Source organism: Orycteropus afer, unplaced genomic scaffold (genome assembly GCF_000298275.1).
Source record: "Orycteropus afer afer isolate SDZICR_OR568_19922 unplaced genomic scaffold, OryAfe1.0 scaffold00071, whole genome shotgun sequence".
NCBI lineage: Eukaryota > Metazoa > Chordata > Mammalia > Tubulidentata > Orycteropodidae > Orycteropus > Orycteropus afer.
Window position 1 is genome coordinate 1,007,638 of NW_006921658.1, and position 25,148 is coordinate 1,032,785.

General features: G+C 37.9%; 1 protein-coding gene across 1 annotated transcript in view; it reads left to right on the forward strand.

Moving 5' to 3' along the window:
- Nucleotides 1-25,148, forward strand: part of CAMK2D (calcium/calmodulin dependent protein kinase II delta) — a 521,252-nt gene that overhangs the window by 381,618 nt on the left and 114,486 nt on the right. The window contains exons 5-6 of the mRNA XM_042780929.1: nucleotides 15,941-16,006; nucleotides 19,684-19,756. Coding sequence (XP_042636863.1) covers nucleotides 15,941-16,006; nucleotides 19,684-19,756 — 139 coding nt within the window. The remainder of the gene's footprint in view (nucleotides 1-15,940; nucleotides 16,007-19,683; nucleotides 19,757-25,148) is intronic.

Genomic DNA, 25,148 nt, shown 5'->3' on the forward strand with positions numbered 1-25,148 from the left:
AGAACATTGTTTTGTGCCACTCCCAACAGAAATACTCCACGTAGACAACTTTACCAATCAGGAGCTCCTCAGTTGCTCATAACAAATCCCACCTTGGAGTTTACAAAGACTTATGGGTAGAAAACCCACACTAAGTAATTTACTGCATTGCAGCAATATTATCTATAATTTTTTATGAACCACAGAGCCTTTGCATAGTCAATAAAACACAGGTAAACATCTTTCTGGTATTCTCTGCTTTCAGCCAAGATCTACCTGACATCAGTAATGGTATATATCCTTTATTCCATACCTTCTTCTGAATCCAGCTTGAATTTCTTGCAGTTCCTGTCAGTATACTACTGCAAACGTTTTTTGAATTTTTGATTCTGTTGGATCACCTTTCTTTGGGATAGACACAAATATGGATCTCTTCCAGTTGGTTGGCCAGGTTGTCTTCCAGATTTCTTGGCACAGACAAGTTAGCACCCCCAGTATTGCTTTCATTTGTTGAAACATTTCAATGGGTAATCCTTCAATTCCTGGGGGCTTGATTTTTTGCCAATTCTTTCAGTGTAGCTTGGATTTCTTCTGTCAGTACCATTGGTTCTTTAGCATATGCTATCTCCTGAAATGGTTGAATGTCAACCAGTTCTTTTTGGTACAGTTACTCTGTATATTCCTTCCATCTTATTTTGATGCTTCTTGCATCATTCAATATTTTGCCCATAGACTCCTTCAGTATTGCAACTTGAGGCTTGAATTTTTAATTCAGTTCTTAAAATTTGTCAGATGGTGAGCATTGTTATTCCCTATTGTTTTTCTATTTCCAGGTCTTTGTACATTCCATTTTAATATTTTACAATGTTTTCTCAAGCTGCCTTTTGAACTCTTCTGTTCAGTAATTTTACTTTATCATTTCCTCTATCCACTTTAGCTATGCTCAAGAGCAAGTTTCGGTGTTTCTTCTGACATCCATTTCGGTCTTTTCCTCCTTTCCTGTCTTTTTAATGATGTTTTTGCTTCCTTCATGTGTGATGTTCTTGATGTCATCCCACAACTCGCCTGGTTTGGTCATTGATGTTCAGTGCATCATTCTTTTATTTAGATGGTCTCTAAATTCAGGTGCAAAATAAATCAAGCTCATATTTTGGGTGTTGTGGACTTGGTTTAATTTCCATTAGCTTCAAGTTGAACTTGCCTCTGAGCAATTAATGGTCTGCTCAACAGTTAGCTCCTAGCCTTGTTCTGACTCATGATATCAAGCTTCTCCATCACCTCTTTCCACAGATTTTTGTCGGTCTGATTCCTGTGTATTCCATATGGCAAGGTCCATGTGTACAGTTGCCATTTATGGTGTTGAAAAAGTATTTGTAATAAGTAAGTAATTGATCTTACAAAATTACAAAGTTTTATCATGCAGTCTTCAGTGTCATTTCTTAAACAAGGCCATGTTTTCTAACTATTGATGCTTCTTCTTCTTCCACCTTTCGCATTCCTATCACCAGTAATTATCAACACATTTTGATTACATATTCGGTCTATTTCTGACTGCATAATTTGGTAAAAATTTTCAGTTTCTTCATCTTTGCATTAGTGGTTTGTGTGCAAATTTGAATAGTTCTAGTGTTAACTGTTCTTTCTTGTAGGTGTGTGGATATTATCCTATCACTGAGAGCACTGTGTTTCAGGATTTTGTTTATTGTTGTTGTTGTGTGCTGTCGAGTCGTACCCGAGTCATAGCGACCCCTCCTTGGGTTTCTGAGGCAGTATCACTACGGAAATAGATTGCTTCAGGATAGATCTTGAGATATTCTTTTTGACAATGAACGCAAAACCATTCTTTTTCAATTTGTCATTTGTGGCATAGTAGATCACATGATTGTCTAATAAATGGACAATACCGTCTGTTTTCATTCACTAATGCTAGGACATTGATCTTTATGCACTCCAATTTATTTTTGTTGTTGTTATTTGCCATCGAGTCGGACCTGACTCATAGCGAACACTCCTTGGGTTTCTGAGGCAGTATCACTATGGCAGTAGATTGCCCAACCTTCCTTCTGAGGAGTGGCTGGTGGGTTTGAACCACCAGCCTTCTGGTTAGCAGTCAAGTGCCTTAGGCACTATGCAACCAGAGCTTCTAATTCATTTTAACAGCTTCTAATTTTCCTAAATTCATAGTCATGCATTCCATATTCTGATTATTAAATGTTTGCAGCTATTTCTTCTGTGTTTGACTCATGCCACATCAGAAAATAAAGGTCCCAGAAGCTTTATTCCATCCACATCATTAAGATAAACTGTATTTTTAGGATGCAGCTCTTCCTTAGTCCTATTCTGAGTGCTTTCCAACCTGAGAGGCTCATCTTCTGGCACTATCTCACACAGTGTTCTGTTGCTATTCTTAAGGTTTTAATTCACCAATTTTTTTCAGAAGTAGACTACTGACTCCTTCTTCCTAGTCTGTCTTACTCTGCAAATTCCACTGAAACGATGTCTACCATGGGTGACCTTGCTAGCATTTGAAATACCGGTGGCATAGCTTTTAACATGACAGTCACACAAAACCCAACACAATATGACAGTCTAACAGAGGAGTGGTGAAGTTCCTTTCCTGGTAAGGTATTCACCAAGTAATGAATTGTGAGGAATGAGAAGAAAGAAATTGGGACCAAACAAGAAGAGATTGAGATTCTTATTTCCAGTCTTCCTGTTCACTTTCTTTTCATTTCCCTCTTTAATCAAACTCCAGGAGCTCTGGTAGTGTAGTGCCTAAGGCATTTGACTGCTAATCAGAAGGCTGGTGGTTCAAACCCACTAGCTACTCCTCGGAAGGAAGGTTGGGCAATCTACTTTTGTAGTGATACTGCCTCAGAAACCCAAGGGAGGGGTTGCTATGAGTTGGATCCAACTCAGTGGCAGTGAGTTTGGTTTGGTTTGGTTTAGTCAAACTCCAATTTCTCCTGGGCATTTTTTACCCCTACATTTGTGTTTGGCCATTTCTTTCTCATTTATGTAAGTTTAGCCAAGGTGTCCTTGACCCACAGAAAGAATGTATTATTTTTTGTCTTTTTACTTATCCTTTATACAAACAGCATAATACTCATTCTGTATAGCCATAATGAGAAGTCCTCCATGCAGCATTGTTGTTGTTATTGTTGTTGTTATGTGCCATCAAGTCAGACCTGACTCATAGAACCCCTCCTTGGGTTTCCGAGCCAGTATCACTACGGAAGTAGATTGCTTCATCTTCCTTCTGAGGAGTGGCTGATGAGCTTGAACTGCCAGCCTTCTGGTTAGCAGTCAAGTGCCTTAGGCACTACACTACCAGAACTCCCCCATGCAGCATAGGATATAGTAAGATTTTGTCATAAACTGCAGTAATTGGCAGATGTGAAAAGATACCCAGTCTTACTGGCCTTAGGCCCTGGTTGGTGTAATGCTTCAATGTGGATTTTACTGTTTATTCATCAGTGAGCTGTTACAGAGTTTGCATATGTCACATTAGTGATAATTTTTCTGCCTTTCATCATGCCAAAAAAGTGAGCACTCAGCCAGGCCCGACCAAGGTGACATACAACCTTAACTACCACAGTGGCTTACAGAGGTACTTAAACTATTTCAGCTGAATTAACTTGTGAAACAAAATTTGCCTATGGTAATATTTTCAAAGTCAGTTGCTTTGACATCACCAGTGAAAACCTTCCTTCACTGGAAGATTCAGCATAATCTCAGCAGAACTCTTCTGCGATTCCAGTACATAGAAAATAATTATAAAATGTGTAGTTCTCCAGTTATGATGATCAGTTACTAATATCTTTCAGAGTCCAAATGGCAACTATTAAAACAAATGATTATAACTTTTCTCTAAAGATTGCCCGAGCATAATAAATAATAAAATATGAGGAAACATTATAATACAAAGATTTTTTAAATGGCATTGATTTTAACATAATAAATAAATAATTATGTCCATGTTGCTTAAAATTTTGTCTAGTGAATGACAGATTGTATACATTTGGAGATTTTTCTTTATCTTTTATGTAGTAATTTCTTTGGTTAGAAGACCTGACAGACTTACTTAATTCCAGTTGTTCAAGTTAATAGCTGATTCATCCATAATATTCAAATCATTTCTAGTTAGAGAAACTTTCTATTCTTTTAAAAAATATATTTTGTAAATAGTCTTCAGAATATATATATATTTAAGTCTACAAATAGTGATTATTTACCCCTTCCCTTTTTTAATGCACATTAGAATGTGGGGTGTCAGCATCTTCTTGAGATATTTGATATGGATTAGAATTCCTTATTTTACCTCTTAAAATTAGTATCACCTTCCCATGTTTTAGAAATGAGACTAAAAAGTAGGAATTTTATGTGCATTTGTATGTACTTTAATAGCAGCAAATTGCTAAAAAGAACATTGAGGCCATCAAATTAAGGGGCAGTGATGACAATAATAAAAAGGCACTACCTATGAATATATAAAAGTTAATTGCTTTATAAAAAGGTGACTAGGATATTCACACAGCTTGGGTATTTGAAGCAGACAGTGAAGTGTTAACTGTAGAAGTTGAATTTCCGTGTAGTTCTCTTTTATCTCTATAAAAGAGATTTTTATTAATATCACAGACATTCTCAAATGAGCTATTTACCTTACTATATTTTTTATGTGGTTTAACAGATGCTCTGATATATGACTGTATATATAATTACATGCACAAACATAAATTGCACATCTCATATCTGGTGTCTCTAAGTTTACCTACATGGAGTGTATTTAGGGATCATTTCTCCTTTTGTCTCACTTCTGTAACTGGAGATTCTTGTATTTTGACTGTGTCTAGGCTGTAACCAACTCTATTAAGCCAGATTCCTTACCTCCAAGAGAGTGTCTTACACATTTGGATATAGGCCCAGGTTTTAATTCCAGGAACTGGAATCCCATGGCCCAGTGACTAGAAATCCAGAGCTCCTCCATGTTGGGGAACTGTAATAACTCCACAGGACATTTATCCAGTCTTCCTAGATGATTTCCAGTTTATTCAATTTTTTTTTTCTGTTTTATATATACACAGGTACTGTGATGTGTAATTGTAAACATAAGTTGCAGAGACATAATCATATCCCTCAGTAGAGCAGTCTCAAGTCAAATAAGATAATTAATTACTCTGATAAGACATAAATGAGGCAAGCAATTCTTCTGGTCTCCAAAACTCTAGCTTGCACAGCCCTAGATTCAATTTTAGAATTTCTGTAAGGACTTTGAAATGGTTCATACCTCACAGTTACTACAGAAAGACCATTTACATTCAAATTTGATATTCCAAGGGTGATAACACTGACTGCTTCAGTGAATGTCCTTAGAGATTCTGTAGGGATTCTTGGATCATGGTAATCCAGTCTTGGTGAGTAGTAGATGATAAGAACTGAGTTACTCATAAAATTCTGTCAGATATGGTAGGGCCACCACTGTTTGCCTATCTTGTATTTCTGTGCTGTTAGAAAAAGGCTAAGGCACTTGGTTTAAAGTGTGGAATAAGAGCTGGATTACAAACGTCCTTTCCTCCTTGTACGTCTTTGTGTAGAACATAAATTGCACATCTCATATCTGGTGTCTCTGAATAGAGAGCAATGCTGTTTTTTCTCTTTGTATTTGACGAACATGCAAAATGCAGCACAGAGAAAGCTTGAGCTCACCTGACTTCATACAAATTGGCTAATATCAAACCAGGATGGTTAGCCCGTTCCTCATTTGACTGTGCTGCTCAAAGTAAAGCGTGAAAGTGAAACAAATTCTCAGTTTAAACAACTGCTTGATATAGAACTGCTTATTAACATTGAAGATTATGGTATGGATAATTTTCTGAAGCTTCCTGGACCTACTAAGAGTAATAATAAGTAGTAATATTTATTTCGTCTTCATAGATTATTCACTTTACTGTTTCCTCATCATTGCCATCATCATTATTATCATCAAATTTGTTTTTTACTGCAGAGCATTGTAGTGTATTCATTGCCTTCCTGCAGCACTCGTTTTGGTATGAACACCTTTACAAAAATGTACGTGCATGTAATTATATATACAATCATATATCAGAGCATCTGTTAAACCACACACAAAAAATATAGTAAGGTAAATAGCTCATTTGAGAATGTGTGTGATATTAATAGAAAATGTCACATCCCATCCCTGTTTTGCTTTATTCCATTTACCCTTAATTGTGGTTACCTGCCCTGTTTTTGTTCATATCTTTTCTTGGTCATAGAATAAGAAAAACAATTTTAAGAATATGATATTTCAGTCGTGGTCTCTTTGTTCTGAATGCATTTGGGAAAGGTAGATGGAAAGAGGGGAATTTTAGTGTGGAGTTGGGCATGAGTTTTAGAATTGAGTAAAGATACAGGAATGACCATGAATAAAGTAGAGTGAGATGAAAATAGGCAAAATCTGTAATGATGCTAAAGGGGTAGATGCAAGAATCAGAAATTGGGTAAGAAAAATAGAAGGGTAAGTGCTCCATTGAAGGACTTAAACTCTTGCCGTTCCACTCCATTTGCCCATTCTACTCATGACTATCAATTGGACCACAAGAACATACTGACCTGCTTCTAATATCCCACACTATGCCTCCCTGCAGCATATTGTCCTCCTCTGTCCCAGTAAGGTTTTAATAGAAATCCCAGTGTCTTTTAGTTTTATCATCACAATTATTCTTCTTAGTATGGGTCAGCCAATCTGCCTACACCAGAATCTATAGGAAACTATTTGGATTATTGATTAAACTGATTCACATCCACCGTCCAGTTTTGAATCCACTGAGAAAATCATTTCTGGATACCTGCAGATAGTCAGTCCACTACTTCAGAGGTGCTATCAAATACTAGGTATTTGGTTAGAAAATAATTTACATAATAAATGGATCTTCACTAAATATGAGAGCATGGTAGTAGTGGTGAAGCCAGAGGCATGGTTTAAATCCTTTCATCCCAGTTTGTACTATCCACCCTTATATCTACCACTGTAGTCTTAACAGGACAAACAGAGATATTTTCATTCTCTTAATGGTAGCAGTGACACTCCTTGTCTTATCTCTAAAACCTGATCATTCAATGACAACATTGACGATTTCCACATATGTAAGAGAGAGATCATTTCAAATACAGTGTGGCCATATAGATACTGTTGATCTCTGTATTCACTTACAGTAAAAGATGCAGGGGTTCAGTTCTTCAAAAATTGAAATGAAAATGTAGCTGGTTATCTTCCCATGGTTTTGGTACATTATACAACCTTATACTTTTTTTATATGGCTGGGGGTCTGAGGGTATAATTTAACCCCAGATTTGGTGAATAAGAGGAATTTTTCTCACTGAATAGTGGAAGTGGACAGGCTAGGTATACCATGAAGATAGAAAATCATGTGGAAATATTCTATGGTGGGCAAGAGCTTGCTATACATGAGGAATTAGAAGAAGGTCATTGTGGCTGAAGCAAGAGGGAGAGGAGTACTTTGTAAAGGTCATGAGATAGGTAGACTACAAATTAGGCACCAACTTGAGGGTCACTGTCTTAGTTATCTAGTGCTGCTCTAACAGAAATGCCATAAGTAGGAGACTTTACCAAACAGAAATTTATTCTCTCACAATTTAGGAGGCTTAAAGTCCAAATTCAAGGCCTTAACTTTCTGGGAGGGAACTCTGGTAGCATAGTGCCTAAGGCACTTGACTGCTAACCAGAAGGCTGGCAGTTCAAACCCACCAGGCACTCCTTGGAAGGAATTGGGTGAGAATCTACTTCCATAGTGATACCACCTTGGAAACTCAAGGAGGGGTTGCTATGAGTTGGGCCCATAACAACAACGACAACTCTCTGGGAAAGCTTTCTCCCTCTGTCAGCTGTGGAGGAGGGATCTTGTCTCCTTTAAACATCTGTGGGCCCAGAGACCCTTGGACTTCTCCATGTGTGTTGGATTTCAGTCTTCCGCTAAGTCTTGGAGGTTCTCAGCAGAGGGACCCTAGGTCTAAAAGACTCACTCCACTCCTGGCTCTTCTTTCTTGGTGCAACTGAGGTACCTCCTCTCTGCTCCCTTCTCTCTCGTTAAAGTTTTGTAAGATAAAATGTGATGTAGGCCACACCCAGGGAAATTCCCCTCATATCAGATCAGGGCTGTGACATGAGAAAGGGTGTGTCATCCTACCCTAATCTTCTTACAACTAATTGGCTAATCATATAATGGAAGATGATTACATCATTACATAACTGCAAAATTATATCATTATATAACTGTCAAACCACAGAGAATCATGGGACAGACAAATTGACACATATTGTTGGGGACATAGTTCAATCCATGACAGTCATGTAAGAATATTTTCCCAGAAAGCAGTAGATAAGGCTTTTCACAGCAAAGCTGCAGAAGGGTTTCATGCAGGCATGTGACAAAATTTGATTTATTTTTCAAGCTGCTAGCTGAAGAAGTGACTGCAGGGAGTCAAGAGAGGAAACATGGGACCAATTAGGAGGCTGATGAAATAGTGCAGGTGACAGTGATGACTTGGCCTGGTGATATTGTAGTGGATATGGAAGGAAGTCTTGATTCAGAATACATTATGGTGATAAAATCAGCAGGATTTGGTTAGAGGTTGGTAGATAAATAATACGAAAAGTAGTTAGGCCTCTTGTAGGGCAAGCATAAAATTATGAACTGATGCTTATGATTTATAGCACCCATTTCATTTAATCATTTATTCATTCTTCAAAAATCATTATGCTCCTTTTTGTGCCAGGGCACTCAGAAAGGGTACTGAAGATAAAATTTCCCATCACACTTGCTTATGCCAGTGGTTTGATTGAATAGCTTTGTATTTTAAACAAGGTATTAAGGGAAACCTAAGTTTTGAATTGTATTTCTATAGATTTTGTTCATTTAGGTTTGTGGTTCTCATTAGGGATCCCAAGGGGGCCCTTAGGGTGAGAGGGAATAAGTGGGATTGCACACAGGTTGTTATCCTGACATAATGGGCAGCAGGCACTTAGTTATTGCCATGGGTGGAGCAATCTCACAAAATGAAGGATTGTTTCTCCAAAAAAAGCTAGTAATGCTCTTGTTAGTGAGCCCTGATCAGCTTCACTCTGACCAGTGACTACTCTCCAGCCCTCACCAGCAATCTAATTGTCTACTTTAATCTGAAGGTCAAAAGGAGGAATAGCAGTAGGAATTTATGTATGTCAGTATTCTTCCCAGTTTTTCTTTGTGATCTTTTGGGTTAATGGAAAGACCCTTGACCTGCCCTACATCCGCCCTCCAAGTTGTGTCCAAGGAGCAAGCCGTAAGCACAGCACAGAAAAGAAAACACAAAACCTTTTTTCAGTATTTCTTGAGCTGTACATTTTTGCGACAAGTCTTTAGTCTCCATTGCTTCAGTTTCTTCATCTGTACAGTGGAATTAGCACTAGTGTCTGCCTCACAGGGTCCTTGTGTTACCATCTGTACCACAGTTAGAACAGCACTTGGGCTTGGCACATGGTATGTACCCAGTGAATATTTGTGCCTATTGTTATTGTTCAACAATGTGGAAGGCAGTGTGCTGGGTACCATGCAGATAACATAGACGAATGTGACACCATCACAGCTTATCCTATTGAAGAGCTTACTAGAATAAAAAATACCAGTCGTTCGAATACAAGGCAGCAATTAATATATTTTTTAACAAGCTAACAAAAATCTGATGGTAGTGATTCTTTGCTTAACGCAATTCCTGATGCCTCTGCTCAGGGCTCTGGATTTCAGTCTGGTTGTCTCTATTCACTGGATTTGTCCTTCAGCTTTAGACATAGATCACAAGGGGAATTACTCCTTTTTCTAGGGGAGATTTCTGGTCCTGTCAAGGAGAATTGCTTCCTCCATGAGATTTAGCTGGTTGTTATTTTCCTGGTTTTTCCCACCACTACCACTGTTTCTGACCTCAAAGTCAGTGAGCTAATGTGGCACCATATTTTTTTTCTAAAGGCTAATCTTGAACTCTGTCAGCTACTTGACCTGCTGTTCTTGTTGGTGCATTTGCGTTGATTCTGACTCATAGTGACCCCATGTGACCCAGTAGGATTTTCTTGGCCGTAACCTTAATGGAAGCAGATTGCCTCTCTTTCTCCCACAGAGCTGCTAGGTAGATTTGAACTCCAACTTTTCGTTAACAGCCCAGTGCTTAGCTGTTGCCCCACCAGAACTCTTTAGCCTCATAGTCAAAGCTGTATTCCTCATATTGTTGTTGGATGCTGTCGAGTTGGCTCTGACTCATAGCTACCCCATGCACAACAGAATGAAACAGTACCCAGTCCTGCACTAGCCTCACAATCCTTGCCATACCTGAGCCCATTGTTGCAGCCACTGTGTCAGTCCATCTCTTTGAGGACCTTCCCCTTTTTTGTTGACCCTCCAATTTACAAAGCATGATATCCTTCTTCAGAGACTGGTCCCTTTTGACATGACCAAAGTAGGTGAGACAAAGTCTGGCCATTCATGCTTCCAGGGAGCATTCCAGCTGCACTTCTTCCAGGACAGATTTGTTCCTTCTTCTGGCAGTCCATGGTATTTTCAGTATTCTTTGCCAACACCACAGTTCAAAGGCATCGACTCTTCTTTGGTCTTCCTTGTTCATTGTCCAGCTATCACATGCATATGAGGTAATTGAAAATACCACAGCTTGGGTTAGGTACACCTTAGTCTTCAAAGTGACATCTTTACTCCTCAACACTTAATGAGTGTTTGCAACTGTTTCTTCCCATTTTGAGTCATCCCAAAAGCTTCACTCCATCCACATCATTAAGGTCGACTCAACTTTGAGGAGGCAGCTCTTTCCAAGTCTTGTTTTGAGTGCCTTCCAACATGAGGGGCTCATTTCTAGCACTACATCAGGCAGTGTTTCCCTGCTATTTACAAAGTTTTACAGTAACATGTCAGACAGTGTTTCACGGCTATTCATAAGGTTTTCAGTAGCCAGTTTTTTCTGAAGTGGATGGCCCCACTTTCTTCCCCGTCTGTTGGAAGCTGTGCTTAAATCTTTCCAACATGGGTGACCCTCCTGGTATTTGAAATACTGAAGGCATAACTTCCACCCTCACAGCAACATACCAGAGTATGACAAACTGACAGATGACTGGTGGATATTCCTCATAAACATTTGCAAATTTTGTGTTCAAAATGAAAATATCTTCAACTGTTTCTGATATGTCACAAATATGTACACTACAAACAAAAGAAAATTCATTATGCTGTGTAGCACAGTATGAATAAATATCCTTCTAAATAATGATAAAAATTACCTTTTTTTATACATGGGGGGGTCATCTTCCCATGGTTCTAGAATTATTTTTTACCAGTAATACTTACTGTTCTGGAGATTCATAAATGCTAATTAATGTTTCAAATCTATAATTAATGTGCCTGATATAGCAAAATTCTGTTACCAATTTATTCACAAAATCTCTATAATTAGTTAATTAACTAATAGAACAGTTGATTCATGAGACTATTTAATTTGTAATTTTGTATGAACTTGCACATCCCACCAACTGTCATCAAGTCAATTCTGACTCATAGTGACCCCCACTGGGTTTCCAAGGCTGTAAATCTTTGTAGAAGTAGATTGCCTCATCTTGGTCCTGCAGAGCAGCTGGTGGGTTTGAACCGCTGACCTTCTGGTTAGCAGCCAAATACCTTACCCACTAAGCCACTAGAGCTCCTTAAAGAATATAAGCAGCTGTAATTTTATTATTGACAGTAGAATTTTAAATAAATAATTGATAAATATGTTAACAGTTCAGAATTGTTTATAATTTTCAGCTTTTCTAGAATACCTCTGGTTAAAAAAGAAAAATGTGAATGTGTCACATCTACATCAGTGACATTCAAAGTATGAAATGCCATAAAACTTAAAAGTTTTTCTTTATCCTAATCTCAATATTTTATCTTTTTTGTTAGGAAATAAGGATACTAACTAGTGATCTCTAGAACATACCATCCACTTGTGGTGTTTCTATTATGGCAGCACTAGATAACAAAGACAGAATTTAGTTCCAATAATTGGGGGACTGTTCTAGCATGTACCTAAAATGCAGTTTTGAAATTGGGTAAAGTGTAGAGACTGGAAGAGTTTTAAGGTGACAATAGTAAAAGTCTAGATTATTTTGAAGAGACTGTTGATTAAAGTATGGACATCAAAGGCAGTTCTGGTGAGGGCTCAAAAGGAAGTAAGGAGAGCTGTAAAACCAGAGAGGGCGCAGACAGCAGGAAATAGTGACAGAGGAACAGCAATAGCAGAACCAGGATACCAGAAAAAGATGGCATGGGATCTGACCAACCGAGTGAAAGAGCTGAGTGTTGTTGGGAAAGAGGCTTCCTAGTGGAATGGTGTGCCTCCCAGCACTTGTTGACGGAGGTCAGCTTGCCGAGCCATGGGGCAGGATAGCTGAGTGCCTTCTAGTTGAGGCATACTGGCAAAGTGGGATGCCTCCTGGCCTTACTGGTAGTGCTAAAGAACTTTATACTTTCTTGAGCAGGGTAGAGGCCAGGCTGACCCAAAAGGCCAGAGAGGCCAAGAGGCTGAGAGGCCAGGAAACCACGACACAGAAGCTGAAGAGATAAGGAGCAAAAATAAATCAATAAAAAATAGAGACAAGGGGCATAGGAAGCAGAGCTGCCTCAGTCTCAAAGAGTGGGGCTACGAATTCTAGGTTCCCTGTGGGTGAGGCCATGGCCTCTGGGGTTTCAAAAGGTACGGCTACAGCCTCTTAGGGTTCAGAGTCAGTTCTTTACCAGTTTGGTTCCAGAATGTGTGAATGCCAGTCTTGAGTGCAGGGGGAAGAGGCCTCTGCCCAAAGCTGAAGATACAGTCTGCTATGCCCAAAACCACAAAACACCAAACCAACCCACTGCCATCGAGTCGATTCTGACTCATAGAGAACCCCACTGGGTTTCCGAGGAGGTAAATCTTTTGAAGTAGATTGTCCTATCTTCCTTCCGCAGAGTGGCTGGTAGGTTTGAACCGCCAATCTTCTGGTTAATAGTCAAATGCTCTAGGCACTATGCCACCCCAAGGGGCAGAAAATGGAGCCTGTCAGGGCCGAGGGGGTGGAGTCATCACTCAGTTGGACTAAGAGAATGCAACTGCCCTAAGCCAAAAGAGCAGAGTTGCTATCCCAGTGAGCTTGAAAGGCAGAGTTGAAGCCCAGGGCCGGGGGCTTCCATCCAGAATCCAGAGAGTGAGGCCAGCACCTAGAATCTGGAGGGCAGTGCCTTCACCCAGTTGGTCTCAGAGAAGTTGTTCTGTTGGTTTTGGACTTGCTTGGTGCCTGGTATTTTTCCCAGTTGTAATGGGAATGTCTGCCTTGTGCTTGTTCTACCACTGTACTTTGGAAACAGATAAAGTGTATTCTAGATTTAACAGATGAAGAGGAATTTTGCCTGGGAGATATGGACTTGATATTGATTTAAGGCTTTTGGGGATGATATAATGGGATGATAATATTGTGGCAAGGAAATGCATTTTGGGGGGCCAAGGGTAGAGTGTTATGGATTGAATTGTGTCCCCCTGAAATATGTGTAAACTTGGCTGAACCGATTCTCCATGGTTTGGCAGTTAACTAAACTAAAACTAACTCACTGCTGTTGAGTCGTTTCTGACTCATAGCGACCCATCCTTGGGTTTCTGAGGCAGTATCTCTACCGTAGTGGATTGCCCAGTCTTCTTCCAAGGAGTGGCTGGTGGATTTGAACCCCCAGCCTTCTGGTTAGCCTTAGGCACTACACCACCAGAGCCCTTATGTAATCATATCATCATTCCCCATGATGTGATCTGCATATCAGTGGTAAGGGAATTAGGGTGGGATACAACATCCTTAATCAGGTTACAGCCCTGACATGGTATAAAGAGAGTTTCCCTGGAATGTGTCCTGCATCATCTTTTATCTTACAAGAGAGAAAATGACAGGGAAATGAGCAGAGGGGAGGGACATAAGTACTGTATCACCAAGAAACAAGATACAGAAGCAGACTACATCCTTTGGATTCAGGGTGCCTGAACTGAGGACCTCCTAAACGCAGGGGAACATTGATGCCAAGACACATGGAGATCTTAAAGGGATGCCAGGCCCACAGATGTTGAAAGGAGGCAAGGACCTTCTCCCAGAGCTGACAGAGAAAGAAAGCCCTCCTCTAGAAATGACACCCAAAATTTGGACTTCTAGCCTCTTACACTGTGAGAGAATAAATTTCTGTTTTTTAAAACCATCCATTTGTGAAATTTCTGTTATAGCAATACTTGATAACTAAGACATACATATTGCATGGTTCCTGCTTTGTGAGAAAGTATATGTTGGTATATATGTGTTTGCAAGGAGTAAAGTATATAATTTAAGGATAAACACAGAAAAAGTTTAAAGTATTTACAAAAAACTCCTAAAATTCATGCATTTGGGAGATTGGAATTGGGGATGGAGGTTAGAGGAATACTTAGCACATGTCTATATTGCTTGAATTTTACTACAAAACTGTATTACTTTGAAATTTAAAAACCCAGGGGTTTTTGTTTATTTTTGTGTTTTAATCTAAAGCAGAAAACCACTGATTAGGGAATTCACCAAAAGAGCAGTGATTTTTCAATCAAAAGAAGAAATAAATTCCAAAGATGACCACATTCTTTCTTTAAAGAAATTTGAAACCCTGGGTTTAAAGGAACTTCCTGAGTTAAACAAATCCAGTTGCTGAAACGTAGGAAAGTCTCATTAAAAAGAATAGTTAGATAAGGTTCCTTGCTAGTAGTGAAGCTAGCTACAACTGCCTCCCAGGACATTACTGAAGTCCTGATTCTTTGCACACTGACAAATACATGGGGAAAAAAAACCCACTGCCGTCGAGTCAGATCCAATTCCTAGCGACCCCTCCTTGCGTTGAGGCAGTATCACTATGGAAGTAGATTGCCCAACCTTCCTTCTGAAGAGTGGCTGGTGGGTTTGAACCGCCAGCCTCTGGTTAGCAGTCAAATGCCTTAGGCACTATGCCACCAGAGCTCCCAAATACATGGAACATAAAGGAATTTGAAGTCGTAGTATATAAGCCTATAGGACATGTTCTAGTCCATAGGGCAATTTAAAAAATGACCCTTCCAGAGAGAGATAACTTGCAAACTCATGCTCAGCAGCCCTGATATGTATCATTTTCTCTTTTTGTTAAGAAAATGCTCCCAAATTATTCCATGCACTTTTGTCAGACCAAAATTACTGTGTGGAGTGTTGAAGATTTTTGTAGAAACCAGTATCTATAAGAGATGCTACTGAAGTTGTGCTGGTGGCGTGGTGGATAAGGCGTTTTTGGCTGCTAACCAGAAGGTTGGTGGTTCAAACCCACTAGCTGCTCCACCGGAGAAAGTTGAGACAGTCTCCTTCTGTAAAGATTTATAGTTTAGAAACACAATGGGGGTTGCTATGAGTCAGAATCGACTTGATGACAGTGAGTTTGGGGATTTTTTTAAATTATTATTAGAACATACAGAAAATTGTGTTTCAGGATCTAGTGATACAAACACAAATAGAAGAGATGGAAATATTTAGATTAACATAAATTAGATTATTATGAACTTGTAACTCATGATATTTTAATATACCTTATATTCTGGTAATAATTTTTTAAAAGAATCTGATGAGAAAAAGAAAATTATGAACACTAGTCACTAGGTTGTGCAAATGGTTAAGCACTTGACCTGTAGCCAAGAGTTAGTGGCTTGAAAGTACCTAGAGGCATGTCAGAAGACAGGCCTGTCAGTCTGCTTCTGCAAGGTCTCAGCCATAAAAGCCTTATGGAGCAGTTCTACTTAACAACAACTAACAACAGTAGTTGCAAGCCTAGCCATGCCTTATTTTCTTCTCTTTTTACATGTATCTCACTTGTCTTCACAGAGTCACTGGAGGTGAACTGTTTGAAGACATAGTGGCAAGAGAGTATTACAGTGAAGCTGATGCCAGGTAAGTGACTTGCCCTGGAAAAGATAAAAACACTCAACATTCAGATAGCACTTGTTCAATATATTTCTTCATAAATGAATCATGACACTTCCGTATTTATAAGAATCTCATAATACCATCTTTAGACTTCTTTTCATGATCAGTCCCTCTTAATTGGTATTTCTCTTCCTTAAGGATCTTCAGGATTCTTTTCGGGAAGAAAATCTATGAAAATGGTCTAAACCTTATTTTTGCTTAACATTAGAGTTAGATTGCATCTTTTTGTAAAAAGCCAAAAGGAAAAAGCCTAATGAATAACTTCTGCTAAATAAATACATGTTTTAGACAGAGATCAAAGAGCTCTAGTTTTGGGCCACTCAATGCGCTAGTTACTAGTCATGTGTAGCTATTTAAATTTAAATTTAAATTAATTAAGATTAAAACTTCAGCTCCTCAGTTGAGCTAGCCACTTTTTCAGTGGTTTATAGCCAGGCTCATGATTTCCAAATGGATGAAGGAGATCTGGAACATTTCCATTATTATAGAAGGTTTTATTGACCACCACATGTCTAGTCAAAGACCATAAAAGAAAGGAGACTAACAAAAGCTCCAGTGGTCTCCTTAAAGCATTATTTTTAGCTGTTTAGCTCTTTAGAAATTACATTAAAGCCTTTGGAACTCTGCCTTAAAAAAGTATTTATGCAGGTATTTTAGATTAACTAATCTTGCTAATTGGCAACATCATTACAGAAGTTATAACAGGCTAACATTTTAAATTGAAACTTCCTAGACTACACCAAGGGAGCTCTGGTAGTGTAGTGCCTAAGGCACTTGACTCCTAACCAGAAGGCTGGCAGTTCAAACCTGCCAGCCACTCCTCAGAAGGAAGATGGGGCAATCTACTTCCATAGTGATACTGCCTCGGAAACCCAAGGAGGGGTCGCTATGAGTCCGGGCTGACTCGGCGGCACATAACAAGCTCCACCAAAGCAGTGTTTTTGGAGTGAAGTAATATTAATCCAGGAGCCCTTATGGTGGTGCCATAGTTAAAGCACTCAGCTGCTAACCAAAAGCTTGGTTGTTCGAAACTTCCAGTGACTCCATGGGAGAAAGATGTGGCGGTCAACTTCCACAAAGATTTACAGGCTTGGTAACCCTGTAGAGCAATTCTGCTTTGTCATATACAGTCACTATGAGTCAGAATCATTTTGATAGCAGTGGAACATTAATTCGAAAATTCAGTTACTTAGATATTATTTAGACTATATGATTCTAATTTTCCTCAGCTTTCCTTATATGTGATCTATAAAAAAAATTTTAAAAAATGTTTTTGTCAAGCCTGTCTCGTGGCAACCCCTGTATGTATCAGAGTTGAACTATGCTTCGTAGGGTTTTCAATGACTGATTTTTTGGAAGGAGATCACCAGAGCCACCTCCAGGTGAACTTGAACCTCTCACTTTTTTGTCAGCAGCCAAGAGTGAGAACATTTGCACCACCCAGGGACTCCATCTATATTTTATAGATGGCACTTATTTTGTAAAATCTCATTATCTTGTTGTGATTGGCTCATTATTAGCAGTGTAAATGAGATGCTATGAAAATTCAGTTATTGACTGTCCTCATTCTCTAATGCTGTCTGAGCTTCAGAAGGCTTGTCACTTCCACTGTAATCTGATCCTCACTAGATACTCAGCTGATAGAGAGGCTTCCTGTCCACTCCTCAAAGTAGCACATGAATACATACAAGCATAGACTTCTATATATTATATATATATATATATATTTTGGCATTCTATGGAACCTTTCTGTACATGACTACACTCTAATTTATAATGGGATTTTTAGTGCCAAACTCAAATAAAAAGTCCTGTGCTATTACTTGATAAGTATATGCTCACTTATTCAAATTACTCCCAAATCTTCACATTAGGGCTCTGAACAGGGGTTTCAGAGAATTCTTAGAAAATAGCTATTTGCCCACTTGCCAAAAGAGAATAATAGTCTTGATCAAGGCAGTAAAACAAGTTAGAAAATTATAATTGTTATTTTACCTTTTAAGGTTACATTAAGCAGATTGTCACGATGTTTGTACATTATTGGTAGAAATTAAAATAGAGACTTTTTTTCAGTGTTAAAGGGCCATAAAGGATATACCTTATGGGTTATATACCATTTAATATGCATGCTTATAAGAAGTTTGGGAATTATATTTTAGAATAGGTCCCACTTCAAAGTAAGAAGAAACATTCTCAACTCTAAGCAATAGAGGATATTCCTCAAATAATTTCTTCATGTAAGTTTTCTTACTAGCCCTCAAGAAGTTAAGAATTGAATCCATTGTCACTAGTGAATAAAATGGCAATCTTCATGGAATGTGAATTATTGCTTGCTTCTTTATTTTTTGTTGTTCCCTAGGCTCAATAATTATGCCTGTGGTTCCAGAAAAGAGAAACATCCCTAAAAAGTAGTACAAAATAAGCATTACTGCAGAAGAAAGAGTCATATACTTTAAAAAATAATTACTAACACTCAGATAAGTTATTTACTCAAAAACCACTAAAGTGAGACTGTTTAGTGGTATTGTTAATAGAGTTATAGCTGGAAAATCACACACATCATTGTTTTGACATCAACATTGTCATCAATCATGATTACTTTTTAAATTTAGAAATATACTTTGGAGGAATATTATCTTGTGCATTGAATACTTGAAAATGTCCTTATTAAAATGTTTGCTTATTCTTAAATAACTGAATGTAGTTCCTTACATATCTGCATTTGACTTGCACAGTGCACTTGTACAAAATTCATCAGTGTGATCTGTTCTCTATTACTGTATGTCAAATGACAGCTCATGGGACCTTATATGTGGCAATCAATGATTTCTCCCTGCTAATTTAATTAGCAATCTACTTGACATCAGTGAGCCTTTAATAAAAATAATATAAGTTATACATTTTGACAAAGTAGCAGGCAAAGGTTTTTCTCAGTTGAGGTATTTAGAAATGTTTAACAATTACTATTGCTCCAGAGGATTTTTAAATATTTATTTTTTTACAAGATTTCTAGCCCTTCCCCAGAATATTTCTGTACTGAAGAGGGATTTGTTTTACATCATGGGTTTACTTTAAATCCTCCCTCTGTTATTGCGGATTTGCATATTATACAAGAAGCACCAGTTTCAAGCCAAAATAGTAAATGTGTCCCTCCATTTTTTAACCCTTGTTTCACCTGCCACTTCATCTGTGTTTATTTACCCTCTTGTTTCAACGCCTATGTTTAATTGTGACCTCAGATTTTAAACAGTTTAGATGTGTGTAAGAAATACCTATATGTTTTACAGCTTTGGAGAATTTTTCCAGATAATTATGGGAATTATTTATAAATTTTTCTTGCTAAATATGGAAATTTCAACTTCTCTCTCTATGATTTAATTTGTAGACTTGTAATGAAAAAACACAGCTCAAATTGTTTTATCTGAACATGTCACAAATTCTATGTTGGATGTCATTTTTGTTAGAACCAAAATTAGCTTTATTCAGCACTTTTTAATTCCACTGTAAAGCTAAAAATACCTGACAAATATAATTTTTGTTTGTTTGTTTGTTTTGTTTGGACTTCCATTTTATTTTGTATCCAATGTGATTATGTGCCTTTAAAATGTTCTCCCTTCCATTCTACCCTTGTATCTTTACAGTCATTGTATACAGCAGATTCTAGAAAGTGTAAATCATTGTCACCTAAATGGCATAGTTCACAGGGACCTGAAGGTCAGTATGTGGAGTCCATAAATCTGAATCAAAGGAATTTCTTTTTGTTTTTCACTCTTTCTGGGAAAAGGGCAGAGGGTGGGTATTTTACATGGTTCCCTTGCCTTTTCCTAAAACAATTAAATGATAAAATGATAATGCATGATGCCTCTTTCAGTTTGCTCATCTACAGGCTACATATACATCATAGCAAAAAGAAAAGAACAGTATTAAGAATACAGCCTGTTAAGGTGCCAGGCAGTCACCACCAGAGGAGGTTGGGGGGCAGGCTTTCTGAATTATCCAGCATCTGCCTGGAGATAAACTTGGTCTGTGATGTATGTCTGCCTGTAGATTTAAACACCACTTCTGTTCTGAGACCATGGGTTGCTGTAGCAGAACAACTGGTTACACATTGCGCCATTTGAGTCTGATGAACCCTCAGGCAAGAGATAATAATTGCCAGCCAAATTAAAACACAAGAAGTTAATGATTTATCAAAAATTCATTATTTTTACTAATTTAACTTTAATGGTGCCTTGACTCCTAATGTGTCAGCTTTTGGAACAATGCTAGAAAAATGAGAGAGAATAGCAAAACCAGTTTTTTGTTGGGGGCGTTGGGTGGCGAGCCACAGCCATAAAAATGATACTTGTGTTCCAATCCATTTCCTTTTAAGAATTTATAACCAGAAAACTGTTTCCTGAATTAAATGAAGTATTTTCAAGATAGATTTTTCTAGAATAAGTGGATCCCATATCTTGACACACATCTGGCAAGATCTGGATTGCTCTGAGGTAGTAGTCACTCTACTTGAGCAATATGTTTGCATTACTGGAGGTGGTAAAATACATCCCCAGTTGTCTGCCAGTTTTGCACTTTAACCCAGTCTCTCTGAGGGTATACAGACAGTGAGTGTAAGCTTGGAACTAACACACGCCCCCTGGTGTTTGCATGCAGTCATTGCATTCAGCAGATCCTGGAGGCTGTGCTACACTGCCATCAGATGGGCGTAGTCCATCGGGACCTGAAGGTGAGTAATGGCGTTGGAGAAGATAAACCACCACACAGTTCCTAATGACTGTTCAGCTGCAATTATGCCTGTTAAGGCTAAAATATGAGCAATAAAGTTATGTGGACTCATTCCAACATACTACAAAAACACTTTCCCTTACCACAGTCTCCTTTGTTTCCTATCTCTAATGAATACGTGAGACTCATATAAACCCCATTTTATTCAGAGAGAAATAATTTTCTAACATTAGTGATAAACTGGTTGCTATTTCTTTCCTCTTAAGAATGAATATATCATTTAATTTGCCTTTTAGTAGGATTATGAGGTCTTCTGCATTCCAAACTAGTTCTATGGACATTGACCAAACATATTATTTTACACTTATACAATATATACCTAAGGTCATATAAATGTTCATCAAAATTGTAAAGTGAACAGAGACACAGCTATTAAATAGACTTGTATCTCAGGGGGTTTTGCCTCTACAGAACCCCATTTTGAACTCTAAAATTCTCTTTCCCTTAACATTAGTCTTAGGAATTCTGAGGTTACTGAGACTTCTTGGTTTTTTCTTTCTTTATATTCATAGAAATCAAGATACTGGTGCATTTGTAAAACTACAAATAAAAAGAAGTAAAACAAATTTTGCTATAGAATAAAACTCTTGTGGCACAAACTGTTATGTATGCAGCTATTAGCCAAAAGGTTGGAGGTTCAAACTCACCCAGAGGCCTTTTAGAAGACAGGCCTGGTGACTGGTTTCTGAAAGGGCACAGCCTTGAAAACCCTGTAGAGCATTTCTACTCTGCACATGTGAGGTCACCATGAATCAGAATAGACTCATGGCAACAAATAATAGCAACAACAAAACTGTATGTGTTCAGTGGGAGTGTGCCTAGACAGGTTTCTCATGTACACACTTCTCTAGAATTGTAATAAATTAAAAATCTATAGTTTCCACTCATTTAATATATTTTAGAATGAATGCATTGCCATCTGGTTGATTCCAACTCCTAATGAAACTACAGAACAGAGCAGAACTGCCCCATAGAGTTTACAAGGCTGTTAACCTTTTAGGAAGCAAACTGCCACATCTTTCTCTCATGAGGTGGCTGGTGGGTTAGAACTGCTAGCCTTTTGGTTAGAAGCCAGGTGTTTAATCACTGTGTAACCAGGGCTGCTTATGTTTTAGAATGTGTATCTCTTTAAAGATCCATAGCAATTTACACAAAATGAATTCGTAGACAAAGTATTGCCTTAGTTTTCTTGAATCTCTCTGACTTCTGTCTGATTATGAGAGCTTTCAGTATCATAAATAAAGGTTATTTAAGGGTGTTTTCTTTTGGTGATCCAAGAAAAGACTGTGTATGTCTTTTGATACTTAACACATTTACCCTTCAGGATAAAGGAAAAATAACATGTTCCTTTGAAAACTCATGTGCTTTGTAATTGCCTCAAAAATTCCTTACTAGCCAAGAGCCCATTTTTGTTAGTTCTCAGAACCCACAGTAATGTGATCCTTTTTAAGTGAATATATATGGACAGACACATTATTTGTGCTATTTGATCAGATACTCTTTAATAAATTTATCATTTATCGTTTGAAACATTTCATTCCATATTTCTAACTGTAAGTGCACTGTAAAAGCCAAAGATGGAAAATGTGACTTCTCTTCCATAACTTTTAAACTATTCATTGTGGGTTCATGATATAGGACTTCTTTAAGTGTTCAGCTGAACACTTCAAAGACTAGAACTTGAATCAGAGGTGGCAATGGGCCTAGAAGGTGGACTGCAAAGGAAAAGTTACTTTCTAACATGTGAGCTAAACAGAAATCAATAATTAAAACCTCAGGCAGGTGATTTCTAAGGAGGCTTAGTACCCAAGGAAATAACCTGTTGCTTCACTCATCACATTCTTCTCAAGGAGAAAAGTGTTCCTGTTCTCTGTTCTTCATTCACATTTTGGTAGAAGACAGAGCTGTTCCCCCAAACAAAAACAGCTTCTGACTGAGCTTGTTATTATTTCTAAGATTTCTTGTCGGATCACTGACTTTGATAGACTTTGATTGAGTATGGTTCTCAGTGCTTAATTTAGTAAACCATTTCATAAACATAGTAAGAGAGTCCAAAACTTGTGCATCTTGGGTGTATTTAAGGAGGCCTGGTGGTGTACTGGTTAAATGCTCGGCTTATAACTGAAATGTCAGTGATTTGAACCCACTTTAACCAACTGTTACTTTTGATACTGAATCAAACCTTTGTTTTTAATACGGAGTTCCAGCCACTCCATGGGAGAAAGATGAGGCAGGATGCTTCTGTAAAGATTTACAGCCTTGGAAACCCTATGGGGCAGTTCTACTCTGTCCTACAGGGTCACTGTGAGTCAAATTTGACTTGGTGGCAGTGGGTTTTGAGAGTTGACTTACTTTTCTGTCTTTTGTATCTACCATGTATACGCTGTCTGATAAATATGCCAATAAACTAAGGCAAGTATTTGTTTAAAATCAGTCTTCATGTGAACCACTATAGATAATTAGAGATACATTCTTCTAAAATATTAAATGAACGGACACTGTAGATTTACATTTTAACACTACATGAAAATGAAAAAGAAGAGCCACTGCTTAAATTTCCTATTGCCTGACTTTAAACAAAAAGTTGACCTTAACTATTATGCCATATATTTTTGTTTTCATATCCAGATTTTTATATTAATTCATGTATAATACCAATGTATTTTGTTTAATTTGTCCATATCAGTGAAGAAAGCACAGAAAGTATTATGCTTATCATGTTTTTCAAAGTTACCTATAACCATATGGGTAATATACAATTTGTTTGTAAGCCCCTCCTAGAACAACAGCTATTGAACACTGTATGCTTACTTTATACCTAGTAAATACTTGAGATATATTCCTTGGAATTAGGAAAGAATGAATGAAATTCAACCCAAAGTCAATTTACAATATAAAAGGCAATATTGATTAAATTATTAAGGATGTTAATAATAATAATAAATAACACATAGAGGATACATAAAGATCACTCTTAATATTTGAATAATTTCCACTGGTTAGGGCTCATTAGACAGAGGAATATATCTGATGGAAAACTATCAGGACCTCTGCATAAAAATAAGACACACAGACACTTTGAGGATGTCCCAGAAGCAAGTAGTAGAAGGTTCAGGGTGATAGGATACTAACATAAAGGAAGTACATCATTCAGCACCAGGCTATACCCAGTGAATGAATACATGGGCCACAATCTTTTCTCTGAGACATATCCATTGACTACATCATCCAGAAAGACAGAAGTAGTATCAAGGATCACTAGCAGTGGTAATATAATTATAGTAGTATAGTTTAGAAATATGACTCTAATTCTTGGATGAGTTTGGATCAAGGCGGGCCTTTAATAATAAAAACAGTAATAGCTGCCATTTATCAGGCAGTTACCATGTACCCTGCACCATGTGCCACGTTATCATATGAATCTTCACAACAGACTTATGAGGAAGGGACTATGATTATCCCCAGGCTACATAAGGGGAGAATTAGCAAAAATTAGTGAAGTAACTTATTTAAGGTTACTTATTTACGGTTACTTAGCTAGTAAGATATGATTTGCGCCCAAGCAATTTGTTTGCAGGATCTGCATGCATACCACTACTACTCAGTTCAGTCAGTTGGATAAACTAAAAAAATATTACGCAGACCAAAACAATGATGAGAAAATAATCTTACCAGCAGCATTAAGATTTACTGGAGAAGCTGATTCTAGTTTAGTGAATCAAAAGATTAAAATAGTCTAAAAGATCTGTATCATTAGGAATAAAAAGAACAAGATATATTTAATATAGAGAGTGGAAGGCAACATTATTTTACAATAGACTGGTGTATGAAGTAGAAATTTCCTATCTAGAAAATCAGTGATGTGACATTTGCCACAGACTTTGAAAAATGAGACATAGAGAAGAATTAAATGCATTTGCCACATTAATTTAGGCCACACCAAAACAATCAGTTGTTGTTGTTGTTATGTGCCATCGAGTTGGACCCGACTCATAGCAACCCCTCCTTGGGTTTCCGAGGCAGTATCACTGCAGAAGTAGTTTGCCCCATCTTCCTTCCGAGGAGTGGCTGGTGGGTTTGAACCTCCAGCCTTCTGGTTAGGAGTCAAGTGCCTTAGGCACTACACTACCAGAGCTCCTAAATAATCAGTTAGGAGTGCTTAAAAATAGAATATTTATAAGGAGCAGATTTGTGTAACTCAGAGTTGGATGTTTGTGACCCCTAAATTCAGATGTAACAAAAGAAGAGGAAAACAGAAACAGACCTTGTAGACATGGAACCTACCAGTTCACTGAAATGAAGATGATTTAAAAATATGTGA